This window comes from Agelaius phoeniceus, chromosome 1 (genome assembly GCF_051311805.1).
Source record: "Agelaius phoeniceus isolate bAgePho1 chromosome 1, bAgePho1.hap1, whole genome shotgun sequence".
Lineage (NCBI taxonomy): Eukaryota > Metazoa > Chordata > Aves > Passeriformes > Icteridae > Agelaius > Agelaius phoeniceus.
The window spans coordinates 3,451,538-3,474,592 of record NC_135265.1 but is presented as its reverse complement, the minus strand read 5'-3'; the positions used below and the strand labels follow the sequence as shown (position 1 = coordinate 3,474,592).

At 39.1% G+C, this 23,055-nt stretch overlaps 1 protein-coding gene across 12 annotated transcripts in view; it reads left to right on the top strand.

The window, feature by feature from the left end:
* Positions 1-23,055, top strand: part of ADCYAP1R1 (ADCYAP receptor type I) — a 156,292-nt gene that overhangs the window by 120,921 nt on the left and 12,316 nt on the right. For 5 of the 12 annotated variants that reach the window (XM_077186382.1, XM_077186158.1, XM_077186259.1 and 2 more), the window contains 5 exons: positions 199-268; positions 2,966-3,057; positions 14,386-14,439; positions 17,218-17,301; positions 22,454-22,583. In XM_077186382.1, coding sequence (XP_077042497.1) covers positions 199-268; positions 2,966-3,057; positions 14,386-14,439; positions 17,218-17,301; positions 22,454-22,583 — 430 coding nt within the window. The remainder of the gene's footprint in view (positions 1-198; positions 269-2,965; positions 3,058-14,385; positions 14,440-17,217; positions 17,302-22,453; positions 22,584-23,055) is intronic. The other 7 variants (XM_077186441.1, XM_077186515.1, XM_054634036.2 and 4 more) reach the window with 4 other exon arrangements.

Sequence of the window (23,055 nt, the reverse complement as noted above, 5' to 3'; positions counted from 1 at the left end):
GGAAAGGCTGTAAAAAAAAGCTGCAATATGACAAAGTAACGAACTATCACTTTGAACTTAGATAAAATAATTAAGCTGCAAAACCAATCTCCCACATTCTGCCCCCTTAAAAGCAGTTGTAAGTTCATTAATTTCATTGTTTTGTCTTGTTTTCTTTCCTTCTCTTTCCCCATCCCATTCTTTCCCCAACGACTGCAGCTGCTGGGACATGAATGACAACACTGCCTTGTGGTGGGTGATCAAGGGTCCCGTGGTTGGGTCAATCATGGTGAGTACAACTTGGAGAAGGCACTTCTTCATCTCTCCTGAGGGCAAATTTAAACATCTTCAAATACTTTACAAACTGTGCTGCCTCTCTGTGCTGGACCGGTGGGCAAATTCTCTAAATTTCCATCATTTGTCACCCACAAAGCCAAGGAATTTCATTATTAAGAAGGATTAATACAGATTAAATGATGGAGCACTGCCTGCAAGCAAAGGATTTATTCAGTTAAACACAGACACAAATGCCATAATTGGGACCCCAGAGCATGAGGAACATTTGTTTGGGGCTGGCAGAGCTGTCAAAGGATGCATGGAAATTCTGGGCCAATTGGGGCGGCAGCTGAAGGCCAAGTGGGACAATCTAGGGCACCTAAAACAATAGTAAATTTTAAATAGTAAATTTAGGAATCTAAATTTAGCAAATTTAGTAAAATTAGTAAATTTAAGTAGTAAAATAGTAAAGTTTTCCTGGTCAGTGACCAGGAAAATGCACTCTGCCTGCTGCATGGGATTAACTTCACAGCTACATTTATTTATCTAATATTAGATTTAAAATAATACTTGGTCATAGTGTATATTGTCAGCAAGGTATCTGAGCTCTCTTTAATTGATGGAACTCTTGGATTTGGCTCAAATTTTGTCACACAGGGGATTGAGAGGTTCCAAAGTGCCTTCTTTGGCCTTCACAGAATAGCTAAAATTGGAAAGGATCACTGGAAGTCATTTAGTCCAACCTACCTGTTGGAACAGGATTCCCTAAAACATATAATTCAGGATTGTGTACAGATGGATTTTGAGTATCTGAAGAGAAGGAGATATTCTGGTGCTCCAAAAAATATAAGAATTTAAAAATTTTTGTTGGGCTCCTGCATTTAGGAAAATAAATTGAGCCCCTGGCCAAGATGGTCAGCGGCACCTGAAAATCTGTCAGGCTTGCCACATGGAAGTGTCTCATTCTGGGCATTCTGAGTTGCTCTCCACACTCCACAGACATAATTAAGCAGGTTTTCAGTGACTTTTGTGGGAATTCAGACATCCAGCTCACAGGTAACCAATAAAACAGGAAGTTTTATCAGGTTTGGCGTTTCTCCTTTGAAATCTTTGGACAGCTCTGTAAAATCCAGCAGCTGTCAGATAAATGAAAGGAAATTCAGCCAATTTCAGCGCCAAAACAGAGAGGTTTGATCCAAAGTTTTTGTCCATGTGTGAATTTCCATGTTTTACAGGCACAGGCTATGATGGATCACATTCTGCTTGGAGAATCAGTTAAACCAGGTTTCTGTCAGAGGCATTAAAGAACCAACCAGCCAGGGACAACTGGGCTTCTCCAGCCCTTTGCAGTCCTAAGATCAGACAAAAACTGCTGGAAGAGAGTTCTAGATGCTGAGAATTTTAGACTTTCTGTACTGGCAGACTCTAACTCCCAAGAAAGCACTAAATTTGACTTGAAGCCAAAGAAAAAGCTTCCAAAATTGATTGATGACACTAGGATTACAAGTGTGTGGTTTAATTACAGGTGTATAATGTCACAAGGTGGAAAACTTGGAGTTTGGGGTTTTAGAATATAATAATATATATAGAACAAGGTAGAAGTTTTAAAACAGAGACTAGTCCTTCTTCTTCACCTTCTTATTTATAACTGTGAGTATTGTTTTAAAATTAAACAGAAAAGTCTGCATTGCGGACTTTGAGTGATTAGTTATTAAGTTAAAAGTGAAAACAATTCAAATGCCATTTCTTAATTAGACAGTTTAACCTTAAAAACCTTATAAAAATAGTTAGCCATTTTATATACTATTAGTAGAATACTATAGATCTCCCTACCTGTGAGACTATAACATAAGTAAGAAAAAAATACACATTTGAGTCAAGTACCTTCAGGTACCTTCAATCCCAATCTCAACCAAACAAAACCAAACCAAACCAAACCAATAACAACAACAACAACAACAACAAAACAATGAAAAAAACACACACCAGCAAAAAACCCAACTCCCCCCCAAAAAAACCCCCCAACCCCCCCCCAAAAACCCCCAAAAAACCCCACAAACCAAAAACCAACATTATAATGGTGCCCCATGTAAGGATCCCACTCACAACCTTCAGATTATGAAACTGATGCTGATGCTCATGTTCAGTTCCCGGTCTCCCTATAGGACTATAAGATTTTCTAATGGACCAACTTAAATTTCCACTGTTCAGGCTCTGAGAAGCTGTGGAGTTGGTGACAGCCAAATCTCAAGCCAAAGCATTGAAATAAACTAATTTTATCATTCTCCAGGTTTTTAAAACTGATGGAAACTGTTAAACTGAGAAGTCTGTTGGTCAGGGAATGGGAGTTAAAAATGTTTTTGCTCTGGAGGTCTTTATTTTATATATATATATTTTTTTTTTTTGCACAGAGATCTTTCTTTTTACTCTGCACAGGTTGATAATGAAAAATGTTGAAACTTTTCCATTTATGTTTCTCTTCTCTTGTTTTAAAACTGCAGAAATTCTGCCTCATTTTAGTGGCAGCAAGGGGGATAAGACCCCCTTTCTCTAAACTTTCCCCATTACTCCTGACCCTATAAAATGTTCAGACTGTGGTTTGGAGAAGAAAAAAGGAATGTAACCAACAAGTCACTGGGAATGTCTCATTTTCACACTTTATAAAAGTATGTCAGTGTCACCATTTTTTACTTTTTTGTCTCTTCCCCAGATAAACTTTGTGCTTTTTATTGGCATAATTGTGATACTTGTGCAGAAACTCCAGTCACCTGACATCGGGGGCAATGAATCCAGCATTTACTTGTAAGTACAAATAAAGCAGTAATCAATTTAAGTTATTGATATACACATAGGAAAAACCCACAAAGTACAAAAGAAGCCTCAGTTGAATTAGGCTGATTTTTGAAAAGAGTTCCAAGGTCTATTAAATTCTTTTGATTTTTACTTTAATTTTTCAGTCCATCAGCCATGAAAGTGCATTTTAATGCCAGCTTTCACCTTTCTTTAAAAGGCCCATTAAATAAGCATAAATATAAGATTAAAAACAAACACAAACCAAATCTAATGTTTTTACATGTGAGCTATCTGAAAATTAACCTAATGGTATAAAAATTGTTGTTATCCTCATGGGATGGTTTGCTGTGCTTCATAAGTTCCAGGACATGGTTCAAAGTTTGCTGAAATCAGTGAGGTTTGGTGAAAAGTTTTAATTAATTTTAGGCTGAATTACAGTGTAGGAAGGTCCTGTAGATGTGCTTATGTCCATGTTTCTTGTAAACTTAAATACGTTCCATTTAAGCCAAACATTTCACACACACCCCCTTAAAATTGTTTTAAAATCCTAAAAACACGAATCCTAAAATTTCCCCCTAGATGTTTGCAGCTTTGTGATTTATATGTTTTTTTTTAGCTGGAATCCTTTTTATTAGTTTCCATCTCATAAGAAGGAAGAGGTTGGCCAGCTGAAGTTGTTGTCATCGTGATTTTGAGTGCATGCAGTTATTCTCCATATAAAAATTAGATAATCCTCTGGAATAATCAGGATATGGAGCAGCACCTCTGGTGCTGGCCTAAATACCATACACATTTGATTTTTGGGATTTTTTTGTGAGCTTGAGTGTTTTCTTGTAGACATAGATATAGGAAGGACTATTCAATTTAGTACTAAACTCCTGATGAAAATAGGCAAGCTATGAACACCTTAAATAAAACTAAAAGATGTTAGGATTAAGTAAGAGATGCTTATTTGGTAGCAAATACAATTATCCAGAAATTATTCAGTTTCACCCTAAGTAACCACAATCATAATATAATGATGTTATTTATCAATCTAAATGAGAATTTTCAGGGAAAAATATGTCCTCCAGTTGCCTATTTTTCTTTCCCCCCCCAATTATCTAGTTTAGATTTGCATTAAATAATAATATTTTCTACATTGATTTCATCAATTTTCATGTCTGTAGCCAGACATCCACTTACTGAAAGCACTGCCCCTTTTATCTTGCTCTAAACTGTGTTTCCACAGCCAAAAATAATGCTTTCAATTGATTCTGTGGGTGGATTTAGCTCAGAAATAAAACTGAGGATGAGATTTAGTGACTAGGTTAACTTGTGCATGGTCTGCCTAGGGCTTGCATGAAGGCTTGGATGTTCTGCTAGGAAGTCATCCCTGAGTTCTTGGAATTTAATTAACACCTGACATGTTAATAGAGCTGGTTCTGAGTCTGAATTTTTCAGTGCATGTTTGGTGTCTGCTGCACATCTCACAATATGAAGCAAAGCATGCCACAAGAGTCCAAAGATTGAACTGGATTATCAAACATTCCTTGTCATCCTGGATCAATATGGTGACTGGGTTTTGCTGGTGTTTTTCCTATGTGTATAGTTAGCCACCAAAACCAAGAGAAAACATCATATTTTCTGTTCCATTTGCTGCCATTATTTTTTTCCTCATGTTTTTTTGCAACTTTTATAACCGGGTGTGTATAAATCGATCTCGCATTGATGTATGTGTTATGGAGTGGAGTGTTGTTTATCCAAACAGATTTGACAGCAGAAAAGTTCACACAGGGATGATAAAAGGGAATGAAATTGATAATTCTGTGCAGATATACACCAGACAGAGTCAATATCTGTGCACACATACCCTGTAAAAAGAGAGTTTGTAGGGAAGGAAGACAATAGATCATAATCTGGTTCTGTCACCATATTGAAATATCTCACATTTAGACTCATATTAAGCATTTTCCATGTTCTATTTTGCTGTTTCAACCTATTGTAGCATCATTCCATCAGACCAAATTCCTCATCCAGATCTTTATTCCAGAACATCTTTAAGCACTTTCCCTTTAGTAGGTGAGGAACGATGAGGTTGAGGAAGGATTTTCAGCCTGTTTCTGAAGGTAATTCCTCATGGATCTGCAGCAGTGATTGAGATTTATTTTAATATCAGTCTTCCATTATTTGGAATTACCCTTTAGACAGCTTGTACTTCCATCATCAAAAAAAAAAAAAAAAAAAAAAAAAAGAAAAGAAAATTAAAGACCCCAAAAACTTGGCTACTGACCTTGAGCAGGATTTTTTTTATGTTTGGTACATTTTTAGGTTCAGGTCCTTGTAATGTTTATTTTTGTTAGAAAAATCTACCTATGGTTCTACTTCACAGACATGGTGATGATGGTTCTGCAAAGCACTTAAGCCTGTATTTGATTTTTAAAGCCCTGGGGATGGGCTTAAATTCAAAGATTAATCATTTATTGCTACCACTGTGCATTCATTATTAAAATCTCCCACTGGAGAAGTTGGCTGGGGGCTATGACAGGACCATGGCAGAAGAGAGCACTGCAGGGGAACTGAGGCTTAATTAATGCAGGGTAGCCACTGGAGAATAGAAGATCTACCTTAAAATAAATCAGACAATCATTTGTATCATTTGCTGTGCATTACCAGAGCTTTACTCCCATAAAAAAAAAAACCAAATCCAGACTTCCTCTCCAAACAACCTGATCATTGTGTGCAACAGCCTTTGCCTTTAGGCTGGCATAAACTTGGGATCACATTGCTGATTCCTCACAATTTTCCTGGAGTGGCCAAGAGCTTTGGTGGTTATAAACTTCCATTTGACCCATTTGTATGTTCAGTCATCCATCACCAGTCTCATGCCCCCCCCAGCCTCTCCTCATGCCTTTAGTTCCCCTCAGAGCTGCCTGCATGCTGCTGAGACCCCAAAATCCCACCAGGTTCTGAGAGAGCAATCACTCCATCTTTCTTTTGCTGATGTTTTTGAGAGAAACTCCTCTTTACTACTGAAAAATATTGGGGATCTCTAAAATACAGATTCATCAAAATGTCTAAGCAGCTGAGGTAGGAATTTAAAAAAGACATCAAAGACACCCCTTTAATGATCATTTTAATTCTATTATTATTTTGGGTTACTTTTCTAAGAAACTTTCACACTTCCTCCCAATAGTCTTCATAACCATGAGTTACTTTTTAGTGTGAGGAGTGCCAAAGATGTAAGATTTTTTTCTTGAAACACGTCTGGTTTCAGTTAATCTTGTGTCAGTCCTGAATAATTCTTCCAAATTAAGCATTGAACCAAAGCAAGATCAGTAATGCAAATGAAATAGATTTTTAGCTGAGAGACAAGGTGTGAGATCCCCAGGAGGTGGAGAAGCATAAAGAGCTATTGATTGTATTGTTAGAGTAATTAAGACAGCTATTAACGAAGTTCAGGCAGGTTTCTCACCCCAGCTGGTGAAATAAACAGCAGCAATGTCCCATGATTACAGACATAAAATGGTTTGGGTTGGAAAGGGCCTTCAAATCATCCAGTGCCACCACCTGCCATGGGCAGGGACACCTTCCACTGTCCCAGGTAGCTCCAAGCCATGTTCAACCTGGCTTTGAACAATTCCAGGGATCCAGGGGCAGCCACAGCTTCTCTGGGCACCTGTGCCAGGGCCTTCCCAACCTCACAGTAAATAAGTTTTTCCTAATATCCAATCTAAACCTACTGTCTTTCCATTTAAATCCATTTCCCCTCATGACGTGTCCTATTTGATCTCACAGAACAAATGAACATGTCCTAAATGGCTGCCAGTATTTTCCATCCAGTTATAAATTAATTAACATGATTCCAAACATGTGAAGGCTGTCCTAGAGCAGAGGCTGGACAGAGCTAAAGAATAAAGCAGGGATTTATTCAAAGGCCTCCATGGATGCACCTTGGGCAGCACAAGAGCCCAGCCAGGGCTGCACCCAAGATGAACCAAAATGGCCCCAAAATGCACCAGCGCTCCCGGGCTCTCTCCCTGGGATCAGTTCTGCTCCATTTGCATCTTGCAGTTCATTGTCCCATTCCAGCTTTAGCCCCTGCAGTCCCACCCTGCTTGTTTTTCTCTCTCCAGCCCACGGGGTTTGTGCTCTGGGGCTGAGATTTGGATCATTTGTCCTTGGTGCCCAGCTGGAGCAGGAATTGTTTTGTCTCCCTGCTCTGTGCACAGAGCTCAGCATGGCCTGATGTGAAGCTCAGACCCACACACTAAAGCAGCACAGAATCTGAAAATATAAAAGCTAAAACCTGAGGCATCAGAAGCAGCAGATTATTTAGGGATAGTTACCCCATGTGCTGAGAGCCAAGGAAAACCACATCAGGAGTCCATGAATTTAATGGAATCTCACAGTCCTGGGGACTGCAAACACATATTCACAACCCTGCAGTGGCTGGTTCAGCAACCCATCAGGCCCACATTATTTGCATGGATTTATTATCTATCAGTTTCTTCCCTGGAATTTTAGGAAATGGATAATAAACTGATCTGGCAAAACTTCACTGTTTTTACCATGAAAAATTCAGCCAACAGTGTGTAAACTGGTATATCAGAATATTTTTTAAAACATCCTTGTTTTGGCCAAGTTGTTGTAGAGAGAGTAAATCACCCCCCCCCAGAAGAAAAAAAAAAACAACAAAACCAACATATTGCTACAGAAATGCCTACACAAAGCTTCAATTCACACTGTTATTTTCACAAGCATTGTTGCATTGCTGAAATATTCACTCTGGAGAGAAAATCATCAACATCACTACCAAAACCCACCACTATTATATTTAGTAGGTGCATGATGTAGATGCATGCTGTAATAACCCTTAAGATTAAAAAGACCCACACATTTCCATTAAATCTTTGTTTTTTCATTCATTTTCAAGTATCAAGCACATATAACTGAAAAAAAAAAATCTTCTTTTTATTTTATTATGATTTCCAGTTTCTCACGACTGGTATAATTTGGGAGGGGGAAGCTTGTTTCTGCTTTTGCTTTGACAGATTCTTCATAAATTTTGTATCACATGTTGAAAGCTCAATGAAAAGAAAACAAACCCCACATATATATCTAGCTAATTCAGGTCTACCTCATTCCTCCAATCAGCATCTTGCTGGAAAGAAAGGAGAATCATGGCATATATCATAGGTAGGTATGATTTTACCTATGGTGCAACCTAGAGGGTTTAGGGCAGCAAAAGCAATGTTGTAACCCAGATGTTTTGGTAAACAACACTCCTCTGAAATTCACCTCCAAAGTCACTGGAATCGCAGTGATTCATTCTGCTACCGCTTTGTCTTGCTGCAAGCGCTCAGACTGCCAGAGTTGGTAATTATTGACAGGGTCTTGGTACCAAAAGGCTGAGTTTTTGACAAGCAGGTGGCAGATGTTGGATGGACAGTGTGTTCTCTAGGAGGGCACTGCAGTTTCTGAGCCCCAGGTGCTGCCAGCTGGGTGCTGGGACACCCAAGGACCCAGCAACAAAGGGAACTCGTGTCCTTGGGTTAATCCTTTTCCACCACAGGAAAATCCACTGGGACACACAGATGATGGTCATTTGATGTTGGTGCATGATCAGCAAGGACCTGGTGCTCATGTCTGAGGAATGCCAGGGGAATAGATACTTGCTGCTTTGATCAACATTAATTCTTGATTTCTTTATTTAAAGTACTAAAAAAATGTGCTCATTCCCTCCTCTACTTTTCATGTGAATTGCCCAAGGCAAATTATTACTTTGGGTGCTGGTTTGATTTTTTTTTTTTGTTTGATTTTTAATTTGGAAGTTTTGGGTGGAAAGGATGGGGGTGTTCATTTGTGCCAGTCTTTTCAGGCAGGGATTGGAAAAACCTGAGTGTACTCATTAGGAATTTAAGATCATGCAGGCTTTGTACCATAATTAGCAGGAGTGTAATTAACAGGGATTTACTTATTTTCAGATAAAATAATCAAAAGCCCTATTCTGCTTTGATTAGCTATCTGTGGTTTCAATTGCTAGAAAATCAAACAGGACAGAATATTTAGTATGTTTATGGAGCTGTTATTGCTACTGACCAACTGAGGATAAAATGCACCTAAATCCCTCAGGTGCCTGTGGCAAGGATAGGAAGGTGAATTTTTGGTTGTCAAATCTACTTTCCCAACCTAAACACTGCCTTTCATCCAGTGCATCCTTTACATTCTTACATGAATGATGAGATTAGACCTAAAACTATTTCTACCTTGAAAGGGGTTTTGTTATCTCATGGGCCACCAGCCTGGGGAAATATTCCAGAAGAGCAAATCAATATTTATAAAGGAAATTCCTTTTCCAGTCATATACAAGCACCTGACCAGAGCTTTGGCAAGATCTGATTTTGAAATCATGGATCACAAATCTTATTTCTTGTTCATGGAAAAGGGTTCTGCTTCTTTTATTTGGAAATCTTGAGAAGGCAGATTTTAGGGTGCAAGGCCTTGGCCTGCACAGGTGGTGTCTGTGTGGTGGAGGCTGACTCCTGTCCTTTTTCCTCTTGCAGTAGTATTGAAAAATAGGCTGACTTTGTCTTTAACACTACTTCTGTAAGGAATTTTATTGTTTAAATGGGTATATAGACAGACAAAAGGATACAAGGGTGATTTGTGGTTGATGAATTCATGAGATTTTGAAATCTGCCTGGGTTTCACATGTAAGAATTCTCTAATGATGACTTAAAATTTCTTCTTGGCTCCATGATCTGTGGCAGCCTTTAGGAACAAAGTTCTTTGTCCACATGCTGCATGCTAAAATAGCAAAGCACAGACTTTTCCCCCCCATCTGTCACAAGAGCAAGCCATGAACAGAAAAAGAGCAATTTTGCATTAGAAGAGAAGCCACTAAAAGATGCTCCTTCTCTTGAAAGATCAAGGAGGTGTGCAGGTTAGTGAGGGAGAGAATAATGCCAGCTTTTATCCAACACGGTAATTCCCTTTATAGAAATGATTTTTTTTTTTTTTTCTAAGAAAACACAGCAAAGCTTGCTACACTCTCAACAGTTCTATCAAGGGTTGGATTAGCCCTAACAGCCCTGTTTCCACAGAGTCTGAGGCACCAAAAAAAGGCTAAAGGGTGTTTTATGAGTTCTCATTGAGATTTTAACGTCATGTATCTGGAAATTTCAGATATAAACACTTTCAAAGACATCAGCAAAGCCATCATGGCTTGATTGCCATAACTGGTATGGAACAGAACTCAGAACACCCAGGGGCTCAAGCCAGAGGGATTTATACATAAGTGCTTGCATCTGTAGGGTGCCTGTGTAAATTTAGGATTTTGCCCACGCATGTGCTGTCTGAAACACTTTAGAAATCTAAAATTGTTCCAGCCTTGCTGCTTAAAAGGCCACAAATACTTTAGCAATGTGCGCAACATAAAGCTTCATATTGTAGAGGGAGAGTGGCTGCATTTCACTGAATTTGCTGTAACCTTGCACATTTTGCCACACACTGGAGCTTCCTGATTAGCAAAAATGAGGTGGCTTTCAGGAAGAAAATGCAGAATGGATCTCAAATGTGCTTCTGGAGTCACTGCACTGGGTCAGAGTGAGAAATCTAATTTTGATGTGTATTGATACGCTTCAGTTGTCATGGAGATCAGCAGGATAGGAAACGTCCAGTGCCCAAGGCCACTCAGCTTTTTGAATTAGCCATGGATTTGGGTGCAGGATCTTTTATCACAGCAGCTTGCTTAGATCCTGGGAAAAATAAAGTGTTTGGAGAATCAGAAAAAATTTCAGTAGTTTCAAAGTTGAGCATTTGTGGTGTTTTTGGGGTCCCCAGGATGAAGGAGGAATTGAGAATCTGACTCCATGTTCTTAGAAGGCTAATTTATTATTTTATGTATTATATTATATTAAAGAATGCTATACTAAACTATTCTAAAGAATGGAGAAAGGGATACTTACAGAAGGTTTAACAAGATACTAAAGAAAAACTTGTGACCTCTTCCAGAGTCCTGACACAGCTGGACTGTGATTGATCATGAAGTTAAAACAATTCACATGTTGGATAAACAATCTCCAAACCACATTCCAAAGCAGCAAAAAACAGGAGAAGCAATCAGATAATTATTGTTTTCATTTTTCTCTGAGGCTTCTCAGCTTCCCAGGAGAAGAAATCCTGGCGAAGGGATTTTTCCAGAAAATGACAGTGACAAGTGTTAAGTTGGGAATATCCAAAGCAGACCATTCTGGCTGTTTGTCCTTTTCCTCATGCTTTGCTCATATCTAAGTTTGCTGGTTTGAGTGCACTGCTAGACTGAAAGGGATAGATCTGAATTTTTCTTCGTCCTCAAATCAGTTTGCACCTCTGATTCTTTGAATCAGTAATTTAACATAAAGGTGAAGGTGGAGCTGAGGCAGCTGGTCATGCAGGAGTTAATGCGAGGCTGCAGGAAATGGGGAATAATTCTGACATCTCTGATCCTGAAGGTGCTTTCAATTTATACCAAGGCTCAATGGCCACCAGCAACCATGGTCTTCCACTTAGTTTTCCCCACCATTCACACTTTTGCCTCTATCATATGAGGACAACAGGCATTTACTTTCCCCTCAGTGTCTCTGTTTCTCCTTGCCATTGATTTATTGTCTCTCACTTCAGCAGCTGGCATTGTTTCGCATCCAGTGGGGTTAGTTTCACATCTGGAGAATTTTTAGGATGTACTCCAGGCAAGCACACAGCCTGAGGTAGTGAGGGGACAAGGAAAATGGTGCTGTCCCAGTGCAGGAGGTTTTTTGATCTGGAAAGACAAATTTCTTGTGAGGATCTGGTGACTAACACTGTGTGTCCAAGGAACTGTGTGGTGCAAAGCAGGCCATCAGTTTTCTAAGAACAAACTCTGCCTGCCTTGGAGAGTTAAAGAACATCCTCAAAGGCCACCAGGCTACAGAGGCTCAATGAAGGTTGTTGAAATAAATGCAAAGTACCTCAAGATAGGACCACATGTAAGGTTCATTTCACAGTCTTAGTCCCACCTGTATCATTATTGAGGGATTTGAGGGATTTCCAAACTGTAATTCCTCTTTAAATTCCAATGAAAACATTGGAGTTGTTCAGCTGGTTAAGTGTCTGCAAGCCCAGGTTTTTTTTAACAAAGGCAGTGCTCTCTTTTTTCATGAAGGAGAGTTGTAGAGATGGGTTGCACCGTGAATCTGCAGGGATATTGTAGAACATGTAAGGCAGGGGAGTCAAAACAGTGTAACTGAGGCTTCAGAGATGCAAATTATATAAACCCAGTGTAGTTTTAGTGATGCTGAGCTCTGCCAGCTGACAGGAACCAAAACCTGTCTGTACTGCTTGAAAATCCACTTCTTGTGTCAGCCTGGGACGACACAAACTCTCTGTGGGCTTTGCTCATTTGCTTTCTTTCAAGGACAATGAGCTAAATCCCATTCTCAGATATTTATGCCTGGATCTGGGTATGCACGTTCTTCTTTTGAAACAGTAAAGTATTCAAAATGTTAATTTATGCAAGAATCTCATTTGGCATGGTACATTTTTCTCATTGAATATCCTATTGTCTACTGCACCTCAGTGATGCTACTGCACCTCCATCAGAATAATTCCACAGTGCACAACTTGGATCTGTGCTCTGCACTCAGAGACAAGAACCCAGCCTGGGAAAACAGGAGCTCCAGAATTAATACAGGGCAAGAACCAGGACACAGAACCTTGAAGCTACAGTTGTTTTAGTTGGAAGAATTCTGCCCTCTGCTATCAGCTTTATTCTCTAGAGCACAGGCAAATATTAGGCTTAATCTCTTCATTATTTAACTCCAAGTATAGCAATGGTGTTCTCCTTTTCATGTCCTCTCTGTAGAAGTTAGAAAAGGCAAGAGTGAGCACTGTAGATGGGATTTATGGCTCTCTCTGACCATTCTGTTTCACCTTCAAGCCTCAGATCTACTCAAAGGTCAGATTTACTGGACAAAATGTTCTAGTAAATTCACATTTGTTAAGCATTTGTTTTTAACCACAGCATTAATCTGTAAGCAGTCATTCAGCTTCAGCTTCTTATTTTGGTGGCATTAGCAAGGAAAAGTAGAACTCTAGGTAACAAGACAACAAGACTAAGAATTTGGGATTTGTTTTCCATTAAAGACTAGAGACACAGTTTCTTTTTTTTTAATTTTCTTTCCCCTGAAGAGCACAATATTTAGCAAGACAGCAGGGGATATACCTGGTTTAATAAATCAATCCTGCTGGGCTCCTTCCACAGTCAGTAGAGACCTACCCAGTCCAGAGAAGAAAGTCCTTTAGTACAACTTATTTCACTTTAAACAAGAAGTTCAAAATAAGTCAGATAAATCTCACTTTATGGCGCCTGTTTCTCACCAAGCTGGCATGGGGTGACAAGGAAAAAGGCACACAGCTAAAAATTAGGGGAGATACAACTAAAAGACAACTTTTCTGAGAAGCACCTGGGCTTACTCTGTGTCTGGGTGAGAGGGTGAATGGTTCTGCCTGCACGCAGTGGGTCAGAGCTGCAGGGGGATGGAAGTGTAGGATCTGTTGCTCACAGAACAAGTTCTGTTTTCCAAACTGCTCCATCTGATCTGTAAAGGCATGGGGTTTGTAAATGTAGTTGGTGTTTCAAAGGGAAACAAGTGCAGTTCCAGGGATTCCTCAGTTCCTGAGCAGCAAGGAGATGTCTCCCAGCCTAGAGAAGTATCAGCTGAGGGGAAGAAGGTGTGTGATATAAATTATATATATTAGACAGGTCTACTTTTCAATTTTCTCCTCTCTCTGCCATACAATCTCTCTGCTTCCACTTTGGTTAACTTTCTACTGTATTTTCAATGCTTTATTTCATTGATTTGTTTCTGCATTCCTTCTCCTGCTACTGCACAGCTGCCAATCCTCCTCGTGCTGAGATTACATAGAATTACTTGAGCAGGGTGCACAAAGATTCTCCAGAAGGAGCAGTTTTAATTTGCATGAATCAAGGTCTACCTTTACTGCATTTCCCAAAGGATTCCCCTTCAGCACATTCAGAGACAAGGCACAAACCTCATCATTCCCTGCGTGTTGGTAGCGACCAAAATTCGGAACCCTGACCATTTTCATGATGGATGTACTTGGATAATGCAGCATAACCTGGATCAGCATGCTCGTTTTCCTCCTCTTAAGCACCTCTGAGACATCTAGAACCAAATTACAACTCCTTTTGCCTCCAATTTGTGTTCTCTCTCATTTGCATCGAGACGTCCAGGTGTTGGGCGGCCTTCAGCCACATCATCCATGGCTCATTTCACCCCGGGAGTGTTTAACTTTTTCTTTCCCCTTCCACCCTAGCACCCTCCCTCTTCCTCCCAGATGCAGCTGCAGTCCCTGCCCAGGACACTTGCGGTGAGACTCAGCTTGTTTGCCTTTAGCTGTCTAAAGTCTCGTGCTCGATCTGAGCAGTCCAGTCCTCGTCTGTGGTCACTCGGGGACACCAGGGCACCTCCATCAGACAGAGCATCCCCTGTGCCTTAGATGTCTCTGTCACACAGGCCAGCTCAGCCTGGAAGTCCCTGCTCTTTCCCTGAGTGAGTTCAAGGTGATAGTTCAGTTTGGAATCTGTCTTTGGCACGTAGAGTTAGATGTGACCAGCTCCGTTCTCTGTGTGCCTACAGAGGTCTGAGGATCCCGCCCTGATTCGTGCAGTGTTTTCATAGCCATGCTCTCATTTTAATTCATTTTCTTATATTTGTATATTTTTTTCCTCCTTCATGTTTTTTTTTTCCTGGTTCCTGCCTCCTCTGTCTCTTCTCTCTTTCTCCCTTTCCTTCCACCAAGGTCTCTACTTTGATAACGAATAAAGTTTGCAAAATAAAAGGGGAGGGAGAAAGGAAAGAAAATGTCTATGAATTCTGTACTCTAAAGATCTGGGACACTTAAAACCATCTAAAATCAGAGAGGTGACTCTATCAAAATTAGAAATGGCAGAAAATAAGTGCTAACAGCACTGAAATATTCAGGTTTTCCTAAGAAGAACTAGCATTGTTTTCCATCACAAACTCGTGTGTCAATGTCTCCTCGCTGGGTATGGAGCAGCAGTTAATCCATAGATAATATTTTCAAAATCAAGTCTGGTTTTTTCAATAATTCTAGTAAATACCAAGTTCTGTCACATTAGATCTCTTCACCAGGAAAACCTATAAAAAAATCAATCCCTGTCAAATGAAACAGGACGTAAGCAGTAAAGGAAACATGGATGGGAATTTATTTCTAGGTTGCCATGGCAACATTAGGTATATCATTGAAGACCACAAACCTCTACAACAACCCATGGCTAAGACTTTTCAAAGTGATTATTGATTTTTTAGATGTTTTCTTTTCAGGCTCTGTACCTTAATATGCCTTGTAAGTGCTTCTTTTCAACACAGGCTGAGCAGCCCTCTTGTGGTAAAATTTGGTCTGAAAAATGTGTTTCAGATCAAGTGATCAAAAAAATGAGTGGCACTCAAAATCCATAGTCACTTCTGAAAGCCTCAGTCACAATAAAATGGAGCTATCCCTTAAACCTCCTTGCTTATTTTTGATCTGTCTAAGTGGACAGTTAATGCCCAACAGCTCTGTGAAAAGCAGGTGGTACAAAAATCTAGCACAGAAATTCTAGTGCAAAAGGAGCAGTCATTTTCGTGTTTACTTCCTCAGCAACATCCAAAAAATGAAATTTATTTTATGAGTTGAAACATGGTGACTATATCCATTTGCTGGATGTGTCCATGCCCCAAGACTGTGTTCTTTCCAGCTCTTATACTGTAATATTTAATAACAACACAGTTATCAGGCTTTAATTATCCAAAAGGAAGCAAAACATAACTCCTGTAATGGGGATTGACTTAAAGCAGTTAAAAGTAGGGGAAATGTATGTTTTCAATTCATCCTGGTTTAGAGTTCAGATTATAAATTCCATGAGTTGTGAACAAGACCTTAGACTGCATAACAGAAACAGAGTTGGGTTTGTTTGAACAAACTTAAATGTTTGCCTTGAAGGCAATTACTTTAAAAATCAACTTTTATTATCCTTTTTATTAATAGGGATTTATCCTTTATTATCCTTTATATTAATGGAGACTTAGTCAGGGTGCTCAGTGGTGTTTGGTGTTCATCCCATCCTATAGTGGACATCTAAAACAGGTCAGATGTACCTGGCCAGTAAATGTGTATTTCTCTCTCAAATGTTTATTCTGATGAGTCTCAGGGTCCTGAGGATGTCCATTTTGCTTACACATCTGTACTGTAAACATCCAGCCTCTCCTGAGGTGAATCCCACCAAAGCAACCACGTGTTGAAAACAAAACAAAAGTTCTCCCCTTGAAAGTCGACAAGAAATCACTATTTTCATTTTTCATGTTTTTCAGCCCAGATATAAAATCTCTTTTGGGATCCCTCCAAATGCCTCCATGTTTCAGATTACCCTTCTGATTGATTGATTTACATGAGCCTCTCCTGGCTGGTTGGAAAGGAACTATTTTGTTCTCTGTTACTAGAATCCAACATGCAGGGATCAAGGCCCTGCTCCACAGTGTATGAGCCTGCTGCTTTGATGAGCACACTGTCAAAAAAAAAAAAAAAGTGGTATCTCCAAAATCACCAGCCAGACATTCAGATTCCATACTGAGCTCCCTCCCCATCACCAAGGAAGATGGAAAAACAGCTTTGGTGTCTTTACTAGAACCTTTTGTTAAAAACAAGAGATCCACACCACAATGAAAATGAGGATTAGACCTTAGATTGATCCCCATCCTACGAGTTTCTGTTATTCTCTGATTGTTCTCCATGAGCATGCAGTCAACTCTCATTTAATCTATTGTTCTGTGGCCCCCTGTACAAAACCAGACCGCTCAGGTCCTGTGTACTTTGGATGCGTTAGCGCTGCCCCCCTGCCCTCAGGGCGTTTGAGTTTCGGTTTGTCCGTGAATCAGCACATCACAACGGCCAGCAACAGCCAGTGCACTTCAATTTTTATTTGGTCTTTTAATTTCTGCTTCAGTCAAGCAGCTGGTTCGTGCTGTGAGTCCATCCTGTCGTGTCCGCTTTCCATCTTTGTGACGTGTCTCATGAAATGTGTTGAAAGTGACCTACCTTGGCCTGTTCACGATATGCTGAAAAAAATGCTAATCTTGTCATATTTAGCAGCTGCGTTCAGAAATGCTACTGTAAGCCTAAGAGGGCTAACCAGCACTCTTGCAAGATGTCAGAACTATCAACCATTACCCTGTAAGTGTACGCACTCCCGTGACATTACTATGTGTGCATGTTGCAGTTAAATGAGTGGATGAGAGCAGAGGGGAAGTAACCAGAGAGCAAAGCCTTCATTTAGTTCTTGTTGCATGTAGAATTTTTTTCTTTGTTCTTGTTCTGTGCTTTTGCCGATGCGCCATAATCGAGGGTTTTAAGGTTGTTTTATTTTGTTTTTTTCTTTTTTCTTTTTTTTTTTAATTATGGCTGATGCTATTGATGGTTTTGGGTAGTGTCTGTACAGAATTAATAGCTGCTCTTTATTGCACAGCAAAGAGGTGAGCACCTTCATACTGAGAGAAAATGTTTCACCTGAAAAGTTTCCTAGAATAAACTGGGTGAGGTTGAGTCAATCAGACCCTCAGTGGGTATAAAACATCTTTTGTCCATTGAACTGAGTGAAGTTACCTTAATAAACACCCAGGGGTGAGGAAAGGCTAAAGTTGACCTCATACCAAAATGAATTGTGTCTATCAGAAGTTATAGAATCACTGAGTTGGAGAAGACCTCTAAGATAATCAAGTTCAGTCCAATATTGTCAAATATCATCAAAGATAGAGTGAGTCATCCAGAAGAGTGAATAAAAGCCATTCAGCCAAGAGTTAATCACTATCCCATAGTCCATCTGACCCCTTGCTCCTTGCACAAGAAGCCCACAAGTTTTCACAGATTCATGGAATCATTAAGGTTGGAAAAGAGCTCCAAGGTCATCCTCTCATTTTGTTTAGATGATGTGCAATTTCAGACATCTATAATATGTTTTCTGATGATCTGTCTCCTGAATTTCACAGCAGTTCTATAAGTGTGAATCAACATTCTCTGAGGTGTCCTGACACACAGACCTCCAACTCGAGGATTTTGTTAAAGAATATTTAGTAGTTATCTTCAACACCATTAAGGAAAAAAGATTGGTTTGTAACCTAACTGCATATATGGTTATGTTTTTTAGTTAAGAAAAAGAAAATTAAAGTGAATTTTCTGTGTGATTTCATATATAATTGAGGTATTTAAGAAATAGAACAATGGAGATGCTGAAAAATATTCAGTCAACAGACTAGAGCCGTGCAAAAGCAGACAGAAACAGAGAAGACTAAAAGGAGCAGCTCCATCTTCTACACAGAGAGCAGCTGAAGACTAAGAACAGTTAGGTAAAACTTGGAGTTAGGTTTAGGAGGAGATAGTTTGAAATATAAAGTTCAGTGCCTAGTGGACATCCTGAGGCAGCACAGACATCCTGTTGGGCCTTTGCAGAGAACCAAATCTTACATTAAATGCAGGTTCTGAAAGATGGGAGACTGATAACTCTTTAAGGTGAAATCCTCCACCTAGTCAAGGGCAAGAAGAGTTCAGACTAAACAGGAGGCATTTAAACCTATGTTCTTCGTGTCTGTTGAAGTAGGAAAGTCTTGGTAAGCTTCTCTGGTTTTCAAGTCCTAGGTCTGAAGATGTGGTTTATACATGGGAAAATTAAAAATCTGGAATCCTTCAGGTGTTAACTCAGGTGTTTTGGAAGTGATGCTGCAGACCTAATTAAATTTTGGAAAAGATCTGTCAGGGAGATTACTGAGGTTCCTGAAAGTCACATTAATATGTTCAGCATTTTGTGATAAAACAGAATCTTCAGTTTATTAAACATGAGCTGTGTTGAGCATTTCACTATAATGACATCCTGTGCCTTCATGGTTTGCTCTTTATCCTTCAGTTTGAAATATTGTCACTATTCTTTTTTGCACAGATTTATGACAGAGATGAGGAATGAACCTTTGGCCAGAGAATTTGGGTTCCTCTAATCTACACCTCACAAATCTACAGGGCAGAAATTTTTGTGACAAACTCAGTCCAGATCCCTTTGAGGTCAATGGATAGATTTAGGATGTGATAAGAATTTCCTTGGGGCAGAGGATTTGTCTTTTTGTGTCAGTGATTCTTGCTCTTCATTGACAATAAAGGGAATTCAAGTCTGCTTTTAATTTAACTAAAAATAGATGCCATCATTGCAGATATGTCACAGCATTAAGTTAATCAATATATACATAAATAGATGTACTCAATACCCACAGGGTTTACAACAGGAGTCACCTTTTGTTCAGAAGACATCTGTAGCACACAAGAATTATGTTTTAAAAGTGTATTTTTCTCTGCATTGACTTTAGGGACAATTTTAAAATAATTTCATTATCAATATCTACACTATGTATTTCCAGTCTTCGGTGAGGTGAATGTTGCTTTTCAGGACCACACACCTTGATGTCTTCATTGCAAAAGTTTATACTTGATCAAAGTATTTCCCTTAGGACAGCTTTTAAACTGGGCAATTCTCTTACTTTAGAGAGGCAGGTCTAAATGGCAAAACAACAATATGATCTTCCTTCAAATTCTATGATTTGGAGATTTTTGTTTCTTTTTTCATTTTTTCTCTCAAAAAGGTTCAGAGGTTGAGACTTCAGCAGTCTCCTTAATAAATGTGGATGTGCAGTGGAAATATAAAAGCATGATTCTTTCAAAAACTGGTCAAATTAGATAACATTCTTATTTAGGGTTTCTTTTAGCATAAAGTTCTAATTTCATTATTCCATAGAGGAGAGAGGGAGAACAGAGGACACCATTATTTGTTTGTACTAACACTTAATGGAAAGTCAACATTCATAGCCATGCTACTGGAGAAAGTCTCATATTTGAAGTGATTTTAAGGAAAATAACAGCTGGAAAACAGAATGTCAGCCTCAACAAAAATTTATATTCAAATTGCTTTTTTTTTTTTAAAGTAACCTTATGACTTTCCTCTCCCTATGGGAATGTGAACAAGGTTTTTGCTAGATCTTATGGAGAATATTATCTTCCAGCCACCTGAACTATTCTTGTCATCAGAACTTCTAGATCTACCCCCTCCAAGTCTCTTGCCTGTCTGAAAGAGTGGGGGAAGAAAAGAGGATTCATATCTTTGGCTGTTACACACCTGAGAATTCCCCTGCATCCTTTTTCACTCCCTGTTGCACAGAAACTTACACATCTCACAGGACCTGCTTTAAGTCTTCTCTCTTCCCAATGTTCTTGAAGAAAAGCAATTTTTACAGGCATTCATGTCTCTCAAGGTTTTTCTTATCGTTAAAATCTTCTTTTCCTCTTTATTGATCTTAACAGTCTCTAAACTTCTGAATATGTTATTTAAGGCATTTTCTTCTCACTTTTCTGACAATATTGATAACAACACCTCAAATAACTTGATGATGGCATTATATTTCCAGATCCTGCAAACTGATTGTGTGATTAATCAGGTATGATTAATGCCAGAAAACTGAGAATAAAAAAGACTTCCTCTGCATCTTCCCCTAAATTAATCTCCCTAGAGTGCAGCAAGACAGAACACATTAATAGACAATTCTGTTCTGACTTTTAGATCAAAACAACATTTATCCTTTTGTTGTTGTTGTCATCAAGTCTGAATATAAATGATAGAAGATATGGAGAGATGATATTTTTTTGTCCAGTTTATTACCTTTAACATGGGGGTTTTTTTTATTCCATGACTACTTTAAGACACTTATATTCTTTACATCCCTTTTGTACAGAGATAACATTATTCTTTAATCTCTTTCTTGAAATTTCTGTTCCTTTTAATTAATCTGATTGTATATCCATAGAGAAAAAGGACTAGAAAGGATTCCAAAAGCTATTTTACACTGGCTCACTCCTGTATAAATTACTTTTTTAAGAGATCATCAAAGCTGGGCACTCTGAATGCTCTTCATCACCCTCTTCCCAGATTGTTCCTCTCTTTTCAAAAGATTTTGGCCAATGTGTAATTCTATAACCCACAAGAAGAGTTTTCTCTGTTTTGTGGGGTGTTCCACCAAGACCTGAGGTTTGGTGTCCATCAGATTTATGGCTCAGGTGTGTTTAGTGCAAGAGCTGGGATGAATTTATCCCAATGGGGCCGAAGTCTGACTGAGAGACACCAGCACTGCACTCATGTCCCATCCCCAGATCACTGCTGGAGATAATTGTGCTCACAAAATTCTTGAAAGCGTGTTAATTAAATCTTCTAAAACAAACACATCATTTTGGGTTATCACTGAGCATGAATTAGCAAATTCAAATCTGTCTGCAATGCACCAAATAGATAAAAGCAGAGGGGACGTTTGAATTTGAACAAATATGCAGCTCTTTGAAAAATCTTTACAGCTTTTTACCTTACTTTGTCTCCATCTGCCTTCTTCACTTACCTGAACATAACCAATGATATTCTTCCCCTCTGAAAATGTCCTGCAGGTTTCTTAGGTCACTTGGTTTGTAATAAAGCACTTGCCTTTTTTTGCAGAACATTTGCTTTCTCTTTGCTCGTTTTTTTTGCCGCTCAATCACACAGTGACACTCACCAAAATATGCACAAGTCTTTGCTGGCCCCTGCTTTGGGGGCATTTCACCAGTTAAGTGCCCACATGTCAAATATTAATTTCCAACCCTTTGGTTTATATCAGCTGAGCTTAATTTCCCTCTGAAACCTCTTTATTCTGAAGCAGTGAAATAGTTAAACAGTGGAATTGCACTTAGGTTTCCAACAGTATAAACTGAGACCAAAATCAAACCTTCAGGAATAGTTGTGAGTACAAGAACATGCAGGGGGGTTAACTTGTATTTGTGCCTGTTGGTTCTTTAGCTTTATTTGTGTGGTTGTTTTGGAATTTTTTTGCTGTGTAGAAGCATATTCACACACAGAGAAATCAACAAAAAGTGATTTAAAACTCCATTGGAATTAAGCAATTGGGTGAGAGGTTTATAATTGTACCATAGTAGCAGTCTGAATCCCTTAGCAAGATTCCCCTCATTTTTTGGCAGGGTAGGAGAAAATTCCTGCTTATAATAATGCAAATAAAAATAGCAGCAGTGAGCATTAAGCATAATTAACGTGCCATTACTGTAGCAGTGTGAAGAAGGGGGAGCAAACTGCAGTGTGTGTGCAAACAGTCTTTGGGAACAAATAGGAATGTTGCATATTTGTTTGTATAATTACGCGGTGTACGTATTCCCCAAAAGTCTGTCAGCAAAATATTTTCTGTGCTTTCTTCTTTAATTAAAGTGCAGGTTGCTAATTGCAAGGCTGCATTAAAGTTCTTTCCCTCTGTTGTGACAGGAGACTGGCTCGCTCCACCCTGCTGCTGATCCCTTTGTTTGGAATTCACTACACGGTGTTTGCCTTTTCTCCTGAGAATGTCAGTAAGAGGGAGAGGCTGGTGTTTGAATTGGGACTGGGATCCTTCCAGGTGATTACACACTGAATTCAGCTTTCCTTAGAACCAAACCTCTGTTCTTTGTAACTACTTTGCATGCACAGCTCTCAGAGCGTGTCTCTGCTCATTTATGTGTAGGTTTTGTATACCAGGATTTTGGGCTTGTTTGTTTGCATGTTGTGTTTTCTTAACTCCAGCTGTTTTCTATCAGATGCTTTATTAAAACAATACTATATTACATTTATACTATATTATAACTATACTAAAGAGATACTAAAAGATACTAAAGAAAAACCCATGACTGTCTGAGACAGCCAGGACACAGCTTTGACCCAGTTGGCCAAGAAAACAAAACAATCCTCAGCAGAATCCAATTGACAAAATCCCTTCAGGTAAACAATATTCCTAACACATTCCACATGTGCAAAAACAACAGGAGCAGCAAGTAGAGATAAGAATTGTTTTCTCTTCTTGTCTCTTTGCTTCTCCAGGAAAAACCCTGGGA